At 37.6% G+C, this 14,832-nt stretch overlaps 1 protein-coding gene across 6 annotated transcripts in view; it reads left to right on the forward strand.

Moving 5' to 3' along the window:
• PPIG (peptidylprolyl isomerase G) overlaps positions 1-14,832 on the forward strand; it is a 55,343-nt gene that overhangs the window by 38,755 nt on the left and 1,756 nt on the right. For all 6 annotated transcript variants that reach the window (XM_019022223.4, XM_063694972.1, XM_063694970.1 and 3 more), the window contains 3 exons: positions 9,627-9,840; positions 10,617-10,784; positions 12,012-12,099. In XM_019022223.4, the coding sequence (XP_018877768.1) occupies positions 9,627-9,840; positions 10,617-10,784; positions 12,012-12,099 (470 nt within the window). The remainder of the gene's footprint in view (positions 1-9,626; positions 9,841-10,616; positions 10,785-12,011; positions 12,100-14,832) is intronic.

Here is a 14,832-nt window from a genome sequence, read left to right on the forward strand (position 1 = left end):
GCCCTAAGTAGATGATTCTCATCTCACCTTCTGGGTACACTGATTTCCTCTATAATATTTAGAAACAGGTACATTTTGTTTTGTTTTAATTTTAAAACACCCGAGATGGGCATGGAGAAGGCAAAATGATTATTTAAAAAAATTTTTTTTGTCTGCATTCCATTTTGAGTCTGCTAATTTTATTTTCTTCCATGTGATGTCAAATAAATATTTGCAGGTAAGTTATTGCAATAAATTATTGCAGGTGTATGCTTCAGCTCATGGGATTTCTTGATGTACATGAGACTGGCTATCCTTATTTACAAACAACAGGTGTAATGTATGCCTTTTTTCTTGAAGATTCAGTAAAAAACAAGATGTTGAGAATCTTTGAGTAATATTCTACAAATGTAATTATTTACATTAAAAAATACGAAAAATAAAAAAAATCTGTAATGATGTTTGTTACTCTAAACCCTGAACCTACTGATGTTTAAACTTTAGAGTGTTTTTAGTACAGTAGGAATATTTTAGGTTAAGGCATTATTCTTCCCAAGTCATCTAGAAAATCTTCATCATTTATTCTCTACTTGACAACTAATTTTTTTTTTTTTTTAATATTTTAGTCTTTAAGGACACTTGTGTTAGGATCTGTTGCCTCCTTATAAAAGTTAAGTGGCCAGGCACGGTGGCTGACACCTGTAATCCCAGCATTTTGTGAGACTGAAGCAGGAGGATCGCTTGAGCCCAGGAGTTTCAGACCAGCCTGGGCAACATTGTGGGACTCTTCTCTACCAAAAAAAAAAAAAATTTTTTTTAATTAACCATGTGTAGTCCCTGCTACTTGGGAGGCTGAGGCAGGAGGATCACTTGAGCCCAGGAGTTCGAGGCTGTAGCCTGGGTGACACAACAAGGCCCCATCTCTTAAAAATATATAAATAAATAAAGTTAAGGATGCTGCGTGGTTTATATATTCAGAAAGAGATTGAGGTAATAAAAGAATTTTTGACCAGGCTCTGGCTTACGCCTGTAATCCCAACACGTTGGGAGGCCGAGGTGGACGGATCACGTGAGGTCAGGAGGTCGAGACCAGCCTGGCCAACATGGTGAAACCCTGTCTCTACTAAAAATAAAAATAAAAAAGTTTGCATTTTAAACCATAAACAGTAATCATAGACTCTCTAATAAATTTGTTGTAAAGATTCTTTTGGTACTAAAAGGGCAGTACTTGAATATTTGCCTAAAGGAGGAAGTAAATGAATGTAGCTCTTTATATATTACTTACATCTTTATAATGTATTGTCATCTGAAGAAATAAATGATGGTTTTGCCCATGCCATTGGGGCCAGGAAGTTGTGCTAAAAGTTGATGTAACATCCAACTATATGTCCCTCAAACTCATGCTAACCTAGCATACCTTGCCCTTATCAGTTTCAGCAATCTGAGATTTGGCCCTTTGTTAATATGTATCTGCCCAGGAGTTTCTAAAAGGTCAGATTTGTTTTGAGCCAGACTTCCAATGGCTGCTCTGTTCTGAATCACACTGTGAAGAGGAAAAGATCTTTAGTTTGAAAACACACACTTGGGCCCCTGTTATTCCATAATCCTTCAGTTACCATTCAGAACATTGGTCAGAGTAGATTTTGTCATGCATCTTATATATAAGCAGAGCTGTATCTTACATCCACTGAGTAAGTTTGATGGCCTTCTTAAAATAATTAATTGGGAACAGTCAAAAGGCATTGTAACACTGGTATTTATCATCATTATATTTAAAACCTTGTATGAGAGATTTACACCTGTTTTTTTTTAACTTCCTGAAAGAAAACAAAAAGAGTTCTGAAGAAATCTGACAGTCTTGGTCCATCTATATATGTTCTTGGTGAGTCTGGGTAATCAATCTTCCTGGGCCTTTCTCTCTTTGCAATTTTGAGATTGGAGATCCTTCTTTTTGTGACTATTTGAGTGTGCCAGAGAAAATTCAAAGTCAAGGAGAAAAACCTTCCAGCAGATGCAGAGATGGAACACTGGAAGCTAATAAAAGCTGCATCCCCTGTAGAGGCTCAGCAAAGGGCTGTCAAAAGTCAGAGTGGAGGATAGAACACAGACCAGTACCTTGATTAAGATATTTCCTAGTTTTTCAGGAGCTGACGTGACCTCAGATCATGCTGTTCTCTTCAGAGTTCACTGCAGTTGTTAACCCATTTATGCCGGAGGTTGCAAGTTTTTTGTGTGAAAAATCAGATCTTGGCAATGACCTTGAGAAGTAGGATATACATAACTCCCACAAGCTTAGCGTACCAATAATGAAACTAAGAGATGAGAGGATTGCTATGTTACGTAGTACACAGAAACACAAGAACAGAGTTGTGGCAACATGGCGGTAAGTAGTTGTATGAGAAGAAATGGCAGGAGGCAGATTGCCTGGCAGTACAGAACAAATAGCAGAGGAAGCAGCTGGTGAATCTTGTACTCAGGAGACAAGTGAAGAGGAACACTAGAGATTCATTTCTGTGGTGACAGGGTCCCATTTCAGTGTCCTTATTCTGAAAGTAATTTTGGCACTTTTATTGGAAAATAGTGAGATATTAAACTTAGAAACAGTTTAGGAGATGCGACCCATAATGTGAAATGAAATTGTCTGAAGACCATTTTAGGAATACTTTTGTTCTTTATTTCAAATCTTATTTTGATGGTGATTTCACAATTTCCTTCATTTTCAAGATTTCAAGTGAAATTTATTGGTGTAAAATCTGTGGGTCTCAAATAAAAAACAAAGCAGCATTTTCTTACCTTAGGTTTTTACGAATAAAATATTCTGGAGTTATTTCTGGTTTTGTTTTGTTTTTTTGAGACTGTCTTGCACTGTTGCCAGGCTGGAGTGCAGTGGTGCAGTCATAGTTCACTGCAACCTCGAACTCCTGGGTTCAGTCAATCCTCCCACCTCAGCCTTCCAAATAGCTGGGACTACAGGTGTGCATTGCCACACCTGGCTAATTTTTGTATTTTTGGTGGAGACAAGGTCTCGCTATGTTGCCCAGGCGGGTCTCAAATTCCTGGTTCAAGCGATCCTTCTAACTTGACCTCCCAAAGTGCTGGGATTACAGGTATGAGCTATGGAATTTGGTTTTTAACCTTAATATTATACTAGTAAGTTAAATGACTAATTGATAAGGTTACATCACACCATACCCCCAAGTAAAGGTCAGTGAAGAAGTTTGGGAAATCATTCTACTTAATAATAAGCAAACTGCATAATCTAAACTAATTAACCAGAAATGGCCCAAGTTGAAAGTGTTATTACTCTTTGTAATTCTTTTTCATCCATTATGATTCTTAACTTGCATTGTGGTTTTTGCTTTTAGTACTATTTCATTTTACCTTAAGGATACGTACATGCTTGTAAAAGAAACGCTGAAATCAATTTTGTGTAAGTAGTTAGGAAGTAGGGTTTTGTTTGTTTTTGAGATGGAGTCTCGCTCTGTCACCCAGGCTGGAGTGCAGTGGTGCGTTCTCGGCTCACTGCAAGCTCCACCTCCCTGGTTCACGCGATTCTCCTGCCTCAGCCTCCTGAGTAGCTAGGACTACAGGCGCCTGCCACCATGCCCGGCTAATTTCTTTTTGTATTTTTAGTAGAGGTGGGGTTTCACCATGTTAGCCAGGATGGTCTTGATCTTCTGACTTCGTGATCCGCCCACCTCGGCCTCCCAGAGTGCTGGGATTACAGGCATGAGCCACCGCGCCCAGCCGGAAGTAGGTTTTTTGAAGAGTCAGCTGAAAACAACTGTTGCCGTATTCGGAATTTAAAATTTTAATTTGAAAATATTATAATTGAGAAATTATTGTATATATTTATGGTATACAGCGTGATGTTATGATACATGTATACAATGCAGAATGATTAAATCAAGCTATTTAACATAGCTGTCACCTCAAATACTATTTTTGTGGTCAGAAATTTGAAATTTATCTCAGGACTTTTGAAATGTACAATACATTATTATTAACTGTTCTCACCGTGCTATGAAAATAGATCTCAACAAACTTATTCTTCCTGTCTTAACTGAAACTTTGTACCCTAGTTTTAAAAATTTAATACATTTATTTGGTTCGAAATTTAGAAAGTATAAAAGGATAATCTGTGAAAATCTCTTTCCATGAGTTTCCATTCTCACATTTTGTACATTATTCCACGTGTGTGTGAATGTTGATCTTGTAGAATGAATTTCCTAGAAATGGAATTGCCAGTTTACAGAGGTCGTGCATTTGTAATTTGGTAGACACTGCTACCAGAATATAAGAGGATAAGTGGCCCTACACCCTGTATAAAACTACATATTATTGTAAACTCTTTCACCTTTGCCAGCCTAATGGATTTTTTTTTTTAACAAATGCTAGTTTCAATTAGTGTTTCTCTGAGGAGTGTGATGTTAGTGTCTCCTTAAGAGCTATTTATGTTTCTTTTTATATGAACCGATTGTTGATTCCTTTACCGCCTATTATTTACCATTCTTTTATTCTTCCTTTCTGAAGTTCAAGCCTCCTCCTGCTATTTCCTTTCTCTTTGGAGAACTTCCTTTAACCATTTTTTTTTTTTTTTAAGGTTAGGTCTACTGGTGACAAATTATTCTAGTTTTCTGAAAATGTCTTTATTTCATCAGGGTTTAGGGGATGGTTTCAGGATGAAACTGTTCCACCTCAGATCATCAGGCATAAGCGTTTAATAAGGAGTGCTCAGCCTAGATCTCTCGTATGCACAGTTCACAATAGGGTTTGTGCTCCTCTGAAAATCTAATGCTGTCACTGATCTGACAGGAGGTGGAGCTCCAGTGGTAAGGCTTGCTTGCCTGCCACTCACCTTCTGCTGTGTGACCTGGTTCCTAACAGGCCACGGATCAGTACCAGGGACCATGGCTCTTCATCTCCATGTTCTGACATTACGTTGACTATGTATATCGGTATACTGTTCAGTTAAATAATACTTGTGACTTTGAGAAGGATACAGTTTCAATCATATTCTCAATATGCCTTAATCATATTTTAAAATTTAGGTTAACACACATTCTGAAACTCAAGCCACAGTCTTACAGAATCAATATTGATATTGTAATATCTCCCAATTTTTTGCCTTTTTACCCTTCTGTCCTTTAATGCCATCTCTTTCTCAATTATTTTCTCTCATTTTTTTTCTGAGCAGACTTATACAAAAAGGAACGTAAATTAAATTTGCCAAATATCAAAAGAGAGGAACTTTTTATTTTTTATTTTTTTGGAATGGAGTCTCAATCTGTTTCCCAGGCTGGAGTGCAGTGGCGCAATCTCAGCTCACTGCAACCTCCGCCTCCCGGTTCAAGAGATTCTCTGCCTCAGCCTCCCGAGTAGCTGGGATTACAGGTACCCTCTACCATACTCAGCTAATTTTTGTATTTTTAGTAGAGACAGGGGTTCACCATGTGGGCCAGGCTGGTCTCGAACTCTTGACTTCAGGTGTTCTGCCTGCTTTGGCCTTCCAAAGTGCTGGGATTATAGGCATGAGCCACCACTCTCCACTGAACTTTTTAATCTTAGAGCTTTTTTATTTGTTAAATCGGGATGGAGTCTCACTCTGTTGCCCAGGCTGGAGTGCAGTGGTGCAATCTCGGCTCACTGCAACCTCTGCCTCCTAGGTTCAAGTGATTCTTGTGCCTCAGCCTTCCGAGTAGCTGGAACTACAGGCGCCCATCACCATGCCTGGTTAATTTTTGTATCTCTAGTAGAGGCGGGGTTTCACCACGTTGGCCAGGCTGGTCTCGAACTCCTGGCTTCAAGTGATCTGCCTGCTTTGGTGTCCCAAAGTGCTAGGATTACAGGTATGAGCCACCACCATGCCTGGCCTATTTTCTTCTTATAGTTAATGTTTTCTGATTCTTGGGCAGATTATATTCCTATAAAAACAGTTATAAATCTCTTTCTGGCCTTCCATTTCATTTATTTACTTTGAGGAGGAGTCTCGCTTTGTCTCCCGGGCTGGATTGCAGTGGTGCAATCTTGGCTTACTGCAATCTCCACCTTTGGGGTTCAAGCGATTCTCGTACCTCAGCCTCCCTAGTAGCTGGGATTATGCGTGTGCACCACCACACTTGGCTAATTTTTGTATTTTTAGTAGAGACAGTTTTGCCATGTTGACCAGGCTGGTCTCGAACTCCTGACCTCAACTGATCCACCAGCCTTGGCCTCCCAAAGTGGTGGGATTACAGGCATGAGCCACTGCACCCAGACTTTTCATTTTATCATGTTATCTTGCTTCACTAGAATGTTTTCTTCAAAAGTGATATGTAAATTAAATAATTGTTTATGAAATGTATTTAATACACTTGGTAAGTGGGCTTGCTGTTGTGTGGTATGGTGTTTTATTGTTGTTGTTGTTTTGGAGACAGGTTCTCACTCTGTTCCCCAGGCTAGAATGCGGTGGTGCGATCATGGCTCACCGAAGCCTCGACCTCCCAGGCTTAAGTGATTCTCCCCGCTCAGCCTCCCAAAGTGCTGGGATTACAGGTGTGAGAAGCCATGCCCCTAGCCAGTGGGCTTGCTTTTTTTTTTTTTTTTTTTTTTAATTTCAAACACTAAATGGGCTTGCTTTTAAAGTAAATCAACTGTGATGTATTTCTCATAGGAAAGAATCTCAGTGCAAAATAAATAGAAATTAGACTGGTGATTAAAGCTTTTTTAATTGTGGGGTAAAGAGTTACCATATTTTAACAAGTATATTTTATGTTTAAGTGTAGTATTTTTATTTTGCTTGCACAATTTTATGTTTTTATTTCATTATGAATTTATTTTCTGTGTTAGATTTCCTTAAAATTTGATTTTTTCCCCCTGCATATCCCTCAGGTTTATTAGTTTAGCATATATAAGTAGATTTTGCAGGTTATGTGTTTTTTCATACCCACTCTGTCTCACCAGCAGCATAGGTATTGGATTCAGGTTAACAGTTGGGCTCGTGAGACAAAATTAGCTTCACCAGGCACTAAGGTTACTTACCCTTAAGAAAGGATATAGGGCAGGAAATGGCATGGCTGGTACATCAACAGCATAGAGGCGCTCTCATGATTTCCAGGCACAGCTTGCGTATATCCCAAACATCTCACACTTGATAATGTACCTGTTCCTTAGAAACACAACTGGGTAAGGAAGGATTATCTTAGTTCAGTGAAGCCATTACATCTACGGTCTCTTCAGCTTTTATACCTTGTTCCCATTCTCAAGTGCAGCAACATCTCATCAGTACTGGAAAAGCAGTCTGCACAGTGAACCAGAAGTCCTTGGTCAAGTACAAGTAACTTCAGCCAGATTTTCATGTATCTTGGGTTTAGTATATTCCTGTAAATTATCAGTTACAAATTTCAAGGATGATTCAGGCACAGCAGCACATGTGCCTGTAGTCCTAGCTACTCAGGAGACTGAGAGAAAGAGGATTACTTGAGCCCAGGAGTTTGAGGCCAGCCTGTGCAACATAGCAAGACCCCATCTTCATAAATAAACAAGGTTAGGCATGGTAGCCCACACCTGTGATCCCAGCACTTACGGAGGTTGAGACAGGAGGATCCCTTGAGCCCAGGAGTTTGAGACTAGCCTAGACAACATGGGGAGAACTTGTCTCTACAAAAATAAAAATTAAAAAAATTAGCAGGGCATGGTGGCATACACCTGTGTTCCCAGTTACTCAGGAGGCCGAGACAGAAGTATCACTTGAGCCCAGAAGGTCAAGACTGCAGTGAGCTATGGTCTGCACTCTAGCCTGGGCAACAGAGCAAGACCCTGTCTCCAAAAAAAAAAAAAAAAAAAAAAAAAGGCAAGAATAAATTTTCCAAATACCAAATCTTCACATGTTCCTGAGGCTAAGGTGGGGCTAAAGGAAAGGTCACAAATCAGCTGTTAACCCTTTCAACTAAGGTTCTGTAACCAAACAGCCAACAGATAATCCAAAGATATATTTTCTTTGTTTTCCTTGACTTTTTATTATGGAACATATTAATTTATACACAAGTGAATAAAATAATATAACAAACACTTTTTCTTTAGCTAGCTTCAGGAGTTTATTTATGGCCGATCTTGTTTTACCCATCACTAGCCACTTTTCCCTTTCCTATTATTTTGAAACAAATTCCAGGCATAATATTTTATCAATAAATGTTATTTCTAAAAGATGATTCTTAAAAACAATACCATAATGATACACACATACACATTCCTAAATATAAAAAATCCTGACAGTGTTCAGATTGTAATTGTTTCATTAATGTTAATTAATTTTTTGCTGTGTGAATCAATCCAAATGAAGTTCAGACATTGAAATTGGTCTTGTAAGTTGTGTTTTGTTTTTTAATAAATTCCCTCACCATCTTGTTTTATGTTTCCTTGAAATGTATTTCTCAAAAAAGGTAGGTCATTTGTCATGTAGCATTTTCTATAATTGAACATACTGGATTTTACTAATTGAGTCCTTACTATGTTATGTAATGTTGATCAGATGCAGTTGTGACTTGAAGAAATTCCTTTTAATGAAAACAGGAGTCACACAGGACAAGTTGTCTCTGTGTTTTGCAGCAGCCATGGGTTATCAGTGCCTCACAAGAAGTTGTAAAACAATGATATTTTAACACTATAATTTCTTTTTCATTTATTTCTGGAATGCTTCTGACAAAGAGCTATTTCCCTTCATCTATTTCATTAGCCAGTGGTGCAGTTTGTACCAGAAAGGCAAGATAAATGCTTTATACTTCATGAGTATCACTGTGAACTAATGTATTTCTAATATAATCTGATATATCTCAATTTATTGTAGTTCTCATGTATATATCAATATTGTCCCATCTTTGGCCCCGGTTAGCCTCTTCAAATCCACCATGATTTGAATGAGTATACCTTTAGATGGGTCAAGCTCCTCCCTATTTGTAGGATCTTCTTCTAATTCTTGTTATGTTACACCTTCTAGCTTCACTTATTTATATTAATTGACTGATCCTTTAAACTCTGAGTTTTTTTTTTACCCTTTTTAAAGTTACTGCTTCCTTAACTGAAATAAAATTTCAATTTAAGATGACTTTTTGTAGAGTCCCCAAAACATTCTATTCATCATGGGCAATTGACTTCCCTCTGTTATGAGTCTCCTCTTGAGCTAAATTTCTTAATTATTAGAAGACTGCTTGGGCATTGAAATATAAGCCCATGCCAGTGAAATCTGTTTCTTATCTCTCCATGTTTCTGTAAAGCAGTTTTTCTGTTATTTCCCTGCACTAGTTCTGCCAATCTTGATAATAAGAGGGAAAGTGGAAAACTACAAGATTAGAACATGGGACTCTTCATTGTTATTCTGTGCTTTTAAAAAAATTTCTTAATTCAGATGTTTGTTAACGTTAGTTTAGCATTTTAGACTCACCTATTTTTTAAAGTTCTTCGGATTAATAGATAAAACTTTGACCAGTGAATTCTGGAGATCTGGACTCTAATCCTGAGTCTTGACTCCTTTCCTGTACTTGCCAGTTCACATAGCTGGATGATCTAAGTGCTAAATACTGAACTTAGTGAGAATCTGCAGAAAATTTAAATCTCCTTCCACAAAGTTTGTCTAAAAATTGTTGATCAAAACCTTTTTGTTTTTATTAAAGTTAAGAAAGAAGAAAAGAAAAGGCATAAATCATCATCATCTTCCTCCTCCTCATCTAGTGACTCAGATAGCTCAAGTGATTCTCAGTCCTCTTCTGATTCCTCTGATTCCGAAAGTGCTACTGAAGAGAAATCAAAGAAAAGAAAAAAGAAACATCGGAAAAATTCCCGAAAACACAAGAAAGAAAAGAAAAAGCGAAAGAAAAGCAAGAAGAGGTCTTAATTTTACTTTTCTAATGCTAGCTTTATATTCTGATTTCCTTTCTGTAAATCTGTTAGGATTTTGGGTCAATTATATGAAACTGTTAAAATAGTGAGAAATATAGCATGGAGCGTAGGACTTTTGATATTCCACAGTCTATAGATTAAATTTTGGGTACGTTCATTTTCTTTTGAAACAAAACCTATCAGTTCATTTTTTTGTGTACTCAATGAAATAATGGCTTTGGTGTTACAGATTTGTGTGTTTTATAGGAGGATTATGGGATTTATGAAAATTGCAGAAAACCACCAGTTGTTTTTCCTATTTTCAGTAGCAGTCCCCTTTGCTCTTACGATAGCATAAGGATAGAAAGCAGATAATGTCAGTGTATTTTACTTTCTTTTCCATTTTGTTTGAAATAATCTGTGTTTGTACTAAAACTTGTCTTCATCTGCCTGTGGCTCAAATGCAATTAATTTCTTTACCCATGTTTTAAAGTATTTTAAATTTATCAGAGTGCATTGCTCACATAGTTTCATATTTTTTATCCATTTTGTAGGAAAATATTTTTTGAGAGTGTGATAATCGAAACGTTTTGTTTTGTTTGTTTTTTGATTGGTTAGTTGGTTTGTCAGAGGAATAGAAGATTTTTCCCATGCGATCACATCTTTGGTAAGGACAGGATGTTTATATTATAGTGATATAAAGGAAAGAAATACCAACAATTGGATACTTCCGTAAGGACATAATAACCAACTGTAACTTGTTTTGTGTGTTTCTGTCTGTTAAGTGCATCTAGTGAGAGTGAAGCTGAAAATCTTGAAGCACAACCCCAGTCTACTGTCCGTCCAGAAGAGATCCCTCCTATACCTGAAAATAGATTCCTAATGAGAAAAAGTCCTCCTAAAGCTGATGAGAAGGAAAGGAAAAACAGAGAGAGAGAAAGGGAAAGAGAGTGGTATGTGAATGTGTATATTTTGCCTTACATGTTTTACCACAGAACTTTTCTTTTTAAAAAGTTATTTATTTTAAACAAGATTTAATTGGTGACCTTGTCCCAAGATTGAAATCTTTTTTATAAAATGTTCTTCCGCATAGTTCTTTTTTGCCAACCACATAACTAGAAAGGGAAATTGACTTAAATTACAAGTAGATTCTGAAGTAAAGTTACACATAATAAACACTAATACAAAAAAGAGATGTTAAGCAGCATTCCAAGCCAATAACAAGATACTGTTTAACCAGTAAAACAAGATAGTGTTTTATAGTGTTATTTGTGTACAATTAAACTCTTAAGCAAGTAAGAATCTTGGTTTTTCAGTTTGTCTAATAGGAAAAACTGCTGTTTTCGTTACTCAGTTTACAACATTGTAATAAAAATTGATGTCATGTTCAAATCCTGAAAAAAGTTTACTACGTAAATCTACATTATTAATATCTGTAATGCTAATGGTTCTTTATCAGTCATTTTAATAACTATGTCCAGGCTGGGCGCAGTGGCTCATGCCTGTAATCCCAGCACTTTGGGAGGCTGAGGCGGGCAGATCACGAGGTCAGGAGATGGAGACCGTCCTGGCTAACATGGTGAAACCCCATCTCTACTAAAAATACAAAAAATTAGCCGGGTGTGGTGGCGGGCGCCTGTAGTCCCAGCTACTCAGGAGGCCGAGGCAGGAGAATGGCATAAGTACACCTGGGAGGCGGAGCTTGCAGTGAGCCGAGATCACGGCACTGCACTCCAGCCTGGGTGACAGAGTGAGACTCCGTCTCAAAAATAATAATAATAATAATAACTATGTCCAAAAGTAGAAAAAGGAATATTGAAATATTTTTCTTAGTTATGATCAGAAATACATTGTCATAATACAAGTAATAAAATTCTTGGCCAGGCATAGTGGCTCACACCTATAATCCCAGCACTTTGGGAGGCCAAGGTGGGCAGATCACCTGAGCCACCACGCCCAGCTAATTTTTTGTATTTTTAGTAGAGATGGGGTTTTACTGTGTTAGCCAGGATGGTCTCCATCTCCTGACCTCATGATCCGCCCACCTCGGCCTCCCAAAGTGCTGGGATTACAGGCATGAGCCACCGTGCCCGGCCCAGATTCATTTTTATTAAAGTAACATGTCCGGCCAATGAAAGTTTTTAAAAAAATGTGTTAACTTTCTGTTTGCTTCCTTCTAGTAATCCACCTAACTCCCAGCCTGCTTCATACCAGAGACGACTTTTAGTTACTAGATCTGGCAGGAAAATTAAAGGAAGAGGACCAAGGGTAGGTGATTCTTTCCCCAGAGATCTTCACAATATTGCATTTGTCTTCCTTAAATAATTTTAGGGTGTTTCTTAAATATTATTTTAATGTGCAAGTAACTAAAATTTAGGGGAGATGCAGGCATTGAATTATATATTCTCTTTCTTAAGCAGTTTCTGTATGTTGGTACTTCCCAACAGAAAATCCATGAGATATGAATAGATTTTACATTTACATGGTATAAAATGGGATCGAGGTCTTTCTTGTCTCCCTTGTTTCTTGGCAATCACTGTATCTCTATTCTTGTTAAAAATAAATAAAAATTAACCCTATTCTTGTATTTTATTCTTTTTTTATTTACTAGAGTGTCCTCATCAGAATTTAAATATCTTGTGCTTTCAAAACTTTATAGAAACTTGGCTATACTTTCCTGTCTTATGTCTTCACTTCCTACTTATTCCTCAAGCATTTTAGTTGTCTTCCACTACCGTTGTTCTGCTGAAAACAGCACTTGATACATAATCAGCTGCATGTCACAAATTCCAGTGGATTCTTTTCAGTCTTAATCCTACTTAATCTTGATCCTTGTAATATTCTTTCCACCACCCCCCCCTTTTTTTTTTTGAGATGGAGTCTCAGTTTGTTGCCCAGACTGGAGTGCAGTGGCATGATCTCGGCTCACTGCAACCTCTGTCTCCCAGGTTCAAGCAGTCCTGCCTCAGCTCCCCCTAGTAGCTGGGATTACAGGCACATGCCACCATGCCCAGCTAATTTTTGTATTTTTAGTAGATACAGGGTTTCACCATGTTGGCCAGGCTAGTCTCAAAACTCCTGACCTCAGGTGATCCACCTGCCTGAGACAAGGTCTCACTTTTTACCCAGGCTGGAGTGCAGTGGTACAATCAAGGATCACTGCAGCCTCAACCTTCCAGTCTCAAGCAATCCTCCCACCTCACCCTCCCAAGTAGCTGGGACTGCAGGTGTGCATCACCATATCTGGCTAATTTTTGTATTTTTTTGTAAAAATGAGGTTTCGTCATGTTGCCCAGACTGGTCTTGAACTCCTGAGCTCAAGCGATCTGCCTGCCTCAGCCTCCCAAAGTCCTAGAATTACAGGCATGAGCCACCGTGTCCACCCATTTCCCTAACCTTTAAATACTGTAGTACCTCAGGGTTCCCATTCAACTCTTCTCACACAGCATATACTCCTTGAGCAATCTCATGACTCCCATGGCTGGTAACTGTCAAATTTTTATCTGCATTTTTCAGCTCCAAAGACTCATTTGACTAATGAGTACCTCAGACTTGGCTTTTACAAAGTTGAGCACAAGCTCTTCCTCTTCAAATCTGAACCTTCTTTAGGTTACTGATTTTAGTGAGGGGCACCACCACCTGTGCAGTTCCTTCCCAAGAATAATCTGATTCTCCCCTTTCAGTTTATACCTTAACTATGCAAGTAACTTAACTATGGTAAGATACATGAATATATCTTACCCATCACCGAATACTGTCATTTCTGCCTCCTAAATATTCAGAAATTCATGTGTTTCAAGCTTTACCCCTGCCATGTTAATTCAACTCCATCATATTGTCTGAGCTGTAAATTTTGATAGTTCTCAATTTTTTTAAATCTCAGAACCTCTTTCATGTTAAAAATTACTGAGGACCCAAAAGAACTTCTGTTGGTGTGGGTTATATCTATCAATATTTATTATTTTAGGAATTAGTAGTGAGAAATACTTGAAACATAAGAATATATAAGCACACATTCCATTAGCTGTGAAAGTAGTGATATCAAAACATGTAAACTGAATAACACTATTGTATGATAATGAAATAATGAAAATGGAACAGGCAAATATTGTGATATTATTATGAAAATAGTTTTGACCCCGAGTCTTTAGATCCTAGATCCCACTTTGAGATTCACTGTCTAATCTTTTTTTTAAAATACTAGCCAGAATTGTCATTTAAAAATGAAAGTCTGAGTTTTGTGCCACTCCTTTACCATTGATCTTAGGGTAAATCCAAAATAACTACAATGGCCTATGACACTACACAAAACCTAGTCCTTGCTTACCTCATCAATGTTATGTAGTACTACTTTCCCTTGCAATTTTTAGCTTTGGCCATGTGTGGTCTGTCTTCTCATCATTTCTAAAGCATGCTGTGTTTCTTCTTAACTCAGAACCTTCCTGTCAGCATCTTTTCCCTTTTCCTTTTATACCCATTCTATTATAGCTGCATATATGTTTAACATATGTAATTATATGTTCATTCACATGCTCTCCAAGTCCTGTAGAATGTAAGTTCCAGGAAAGCACTCTCATATATCTTGGCTCGCTAATGTTCTCTCAGTATGTAATAGAGTGTTTGGTCATCCTAAGGGTTGAATAAGTGAACATCACATTTACTCTGTTTTCCCCACAATATGAGAAATATTTGCTTTGAAACATTAAGTGTATATAACATTTAGATTGGAACTTGGCAACTTATAAGTTGCTCTAGCATTAGTTGGTTAGGACTCTTCCATGGAGAAGACGTATGGCTAGCGGCTAAAGTTTTTGTGATTAATGTTTCTTGGAATTTGCAACATGACAACTTAAGTTTCTCTGCCTCATTGATTTCCTATATGAAAATTGGGAAATTTTAGTAATTTTCAGGGTATAGAAATATCAGACGTTTTATTTTAACCTGGAAACATATACTTTTAAGCTACTGTTTTAATGCTTTTTATATATTTTTTTATTTTGT

Source organism: Gorilla gorilla, chromosome 11, assembly GCF_029281585.2.
Source record: "Gorilla gorilla gorilla isolate KB3781 chromosome 11, NHGRI_mGorGor1-v2.1_pri, whole genome shotgun sequence".
NCBI classification, from domain to species: domain Eukaryota; kingdom Metazoa; phylum Chordata; class Mammalia; order Primates; family Hominidae; genus Gorilla; species Gorilla gorilla.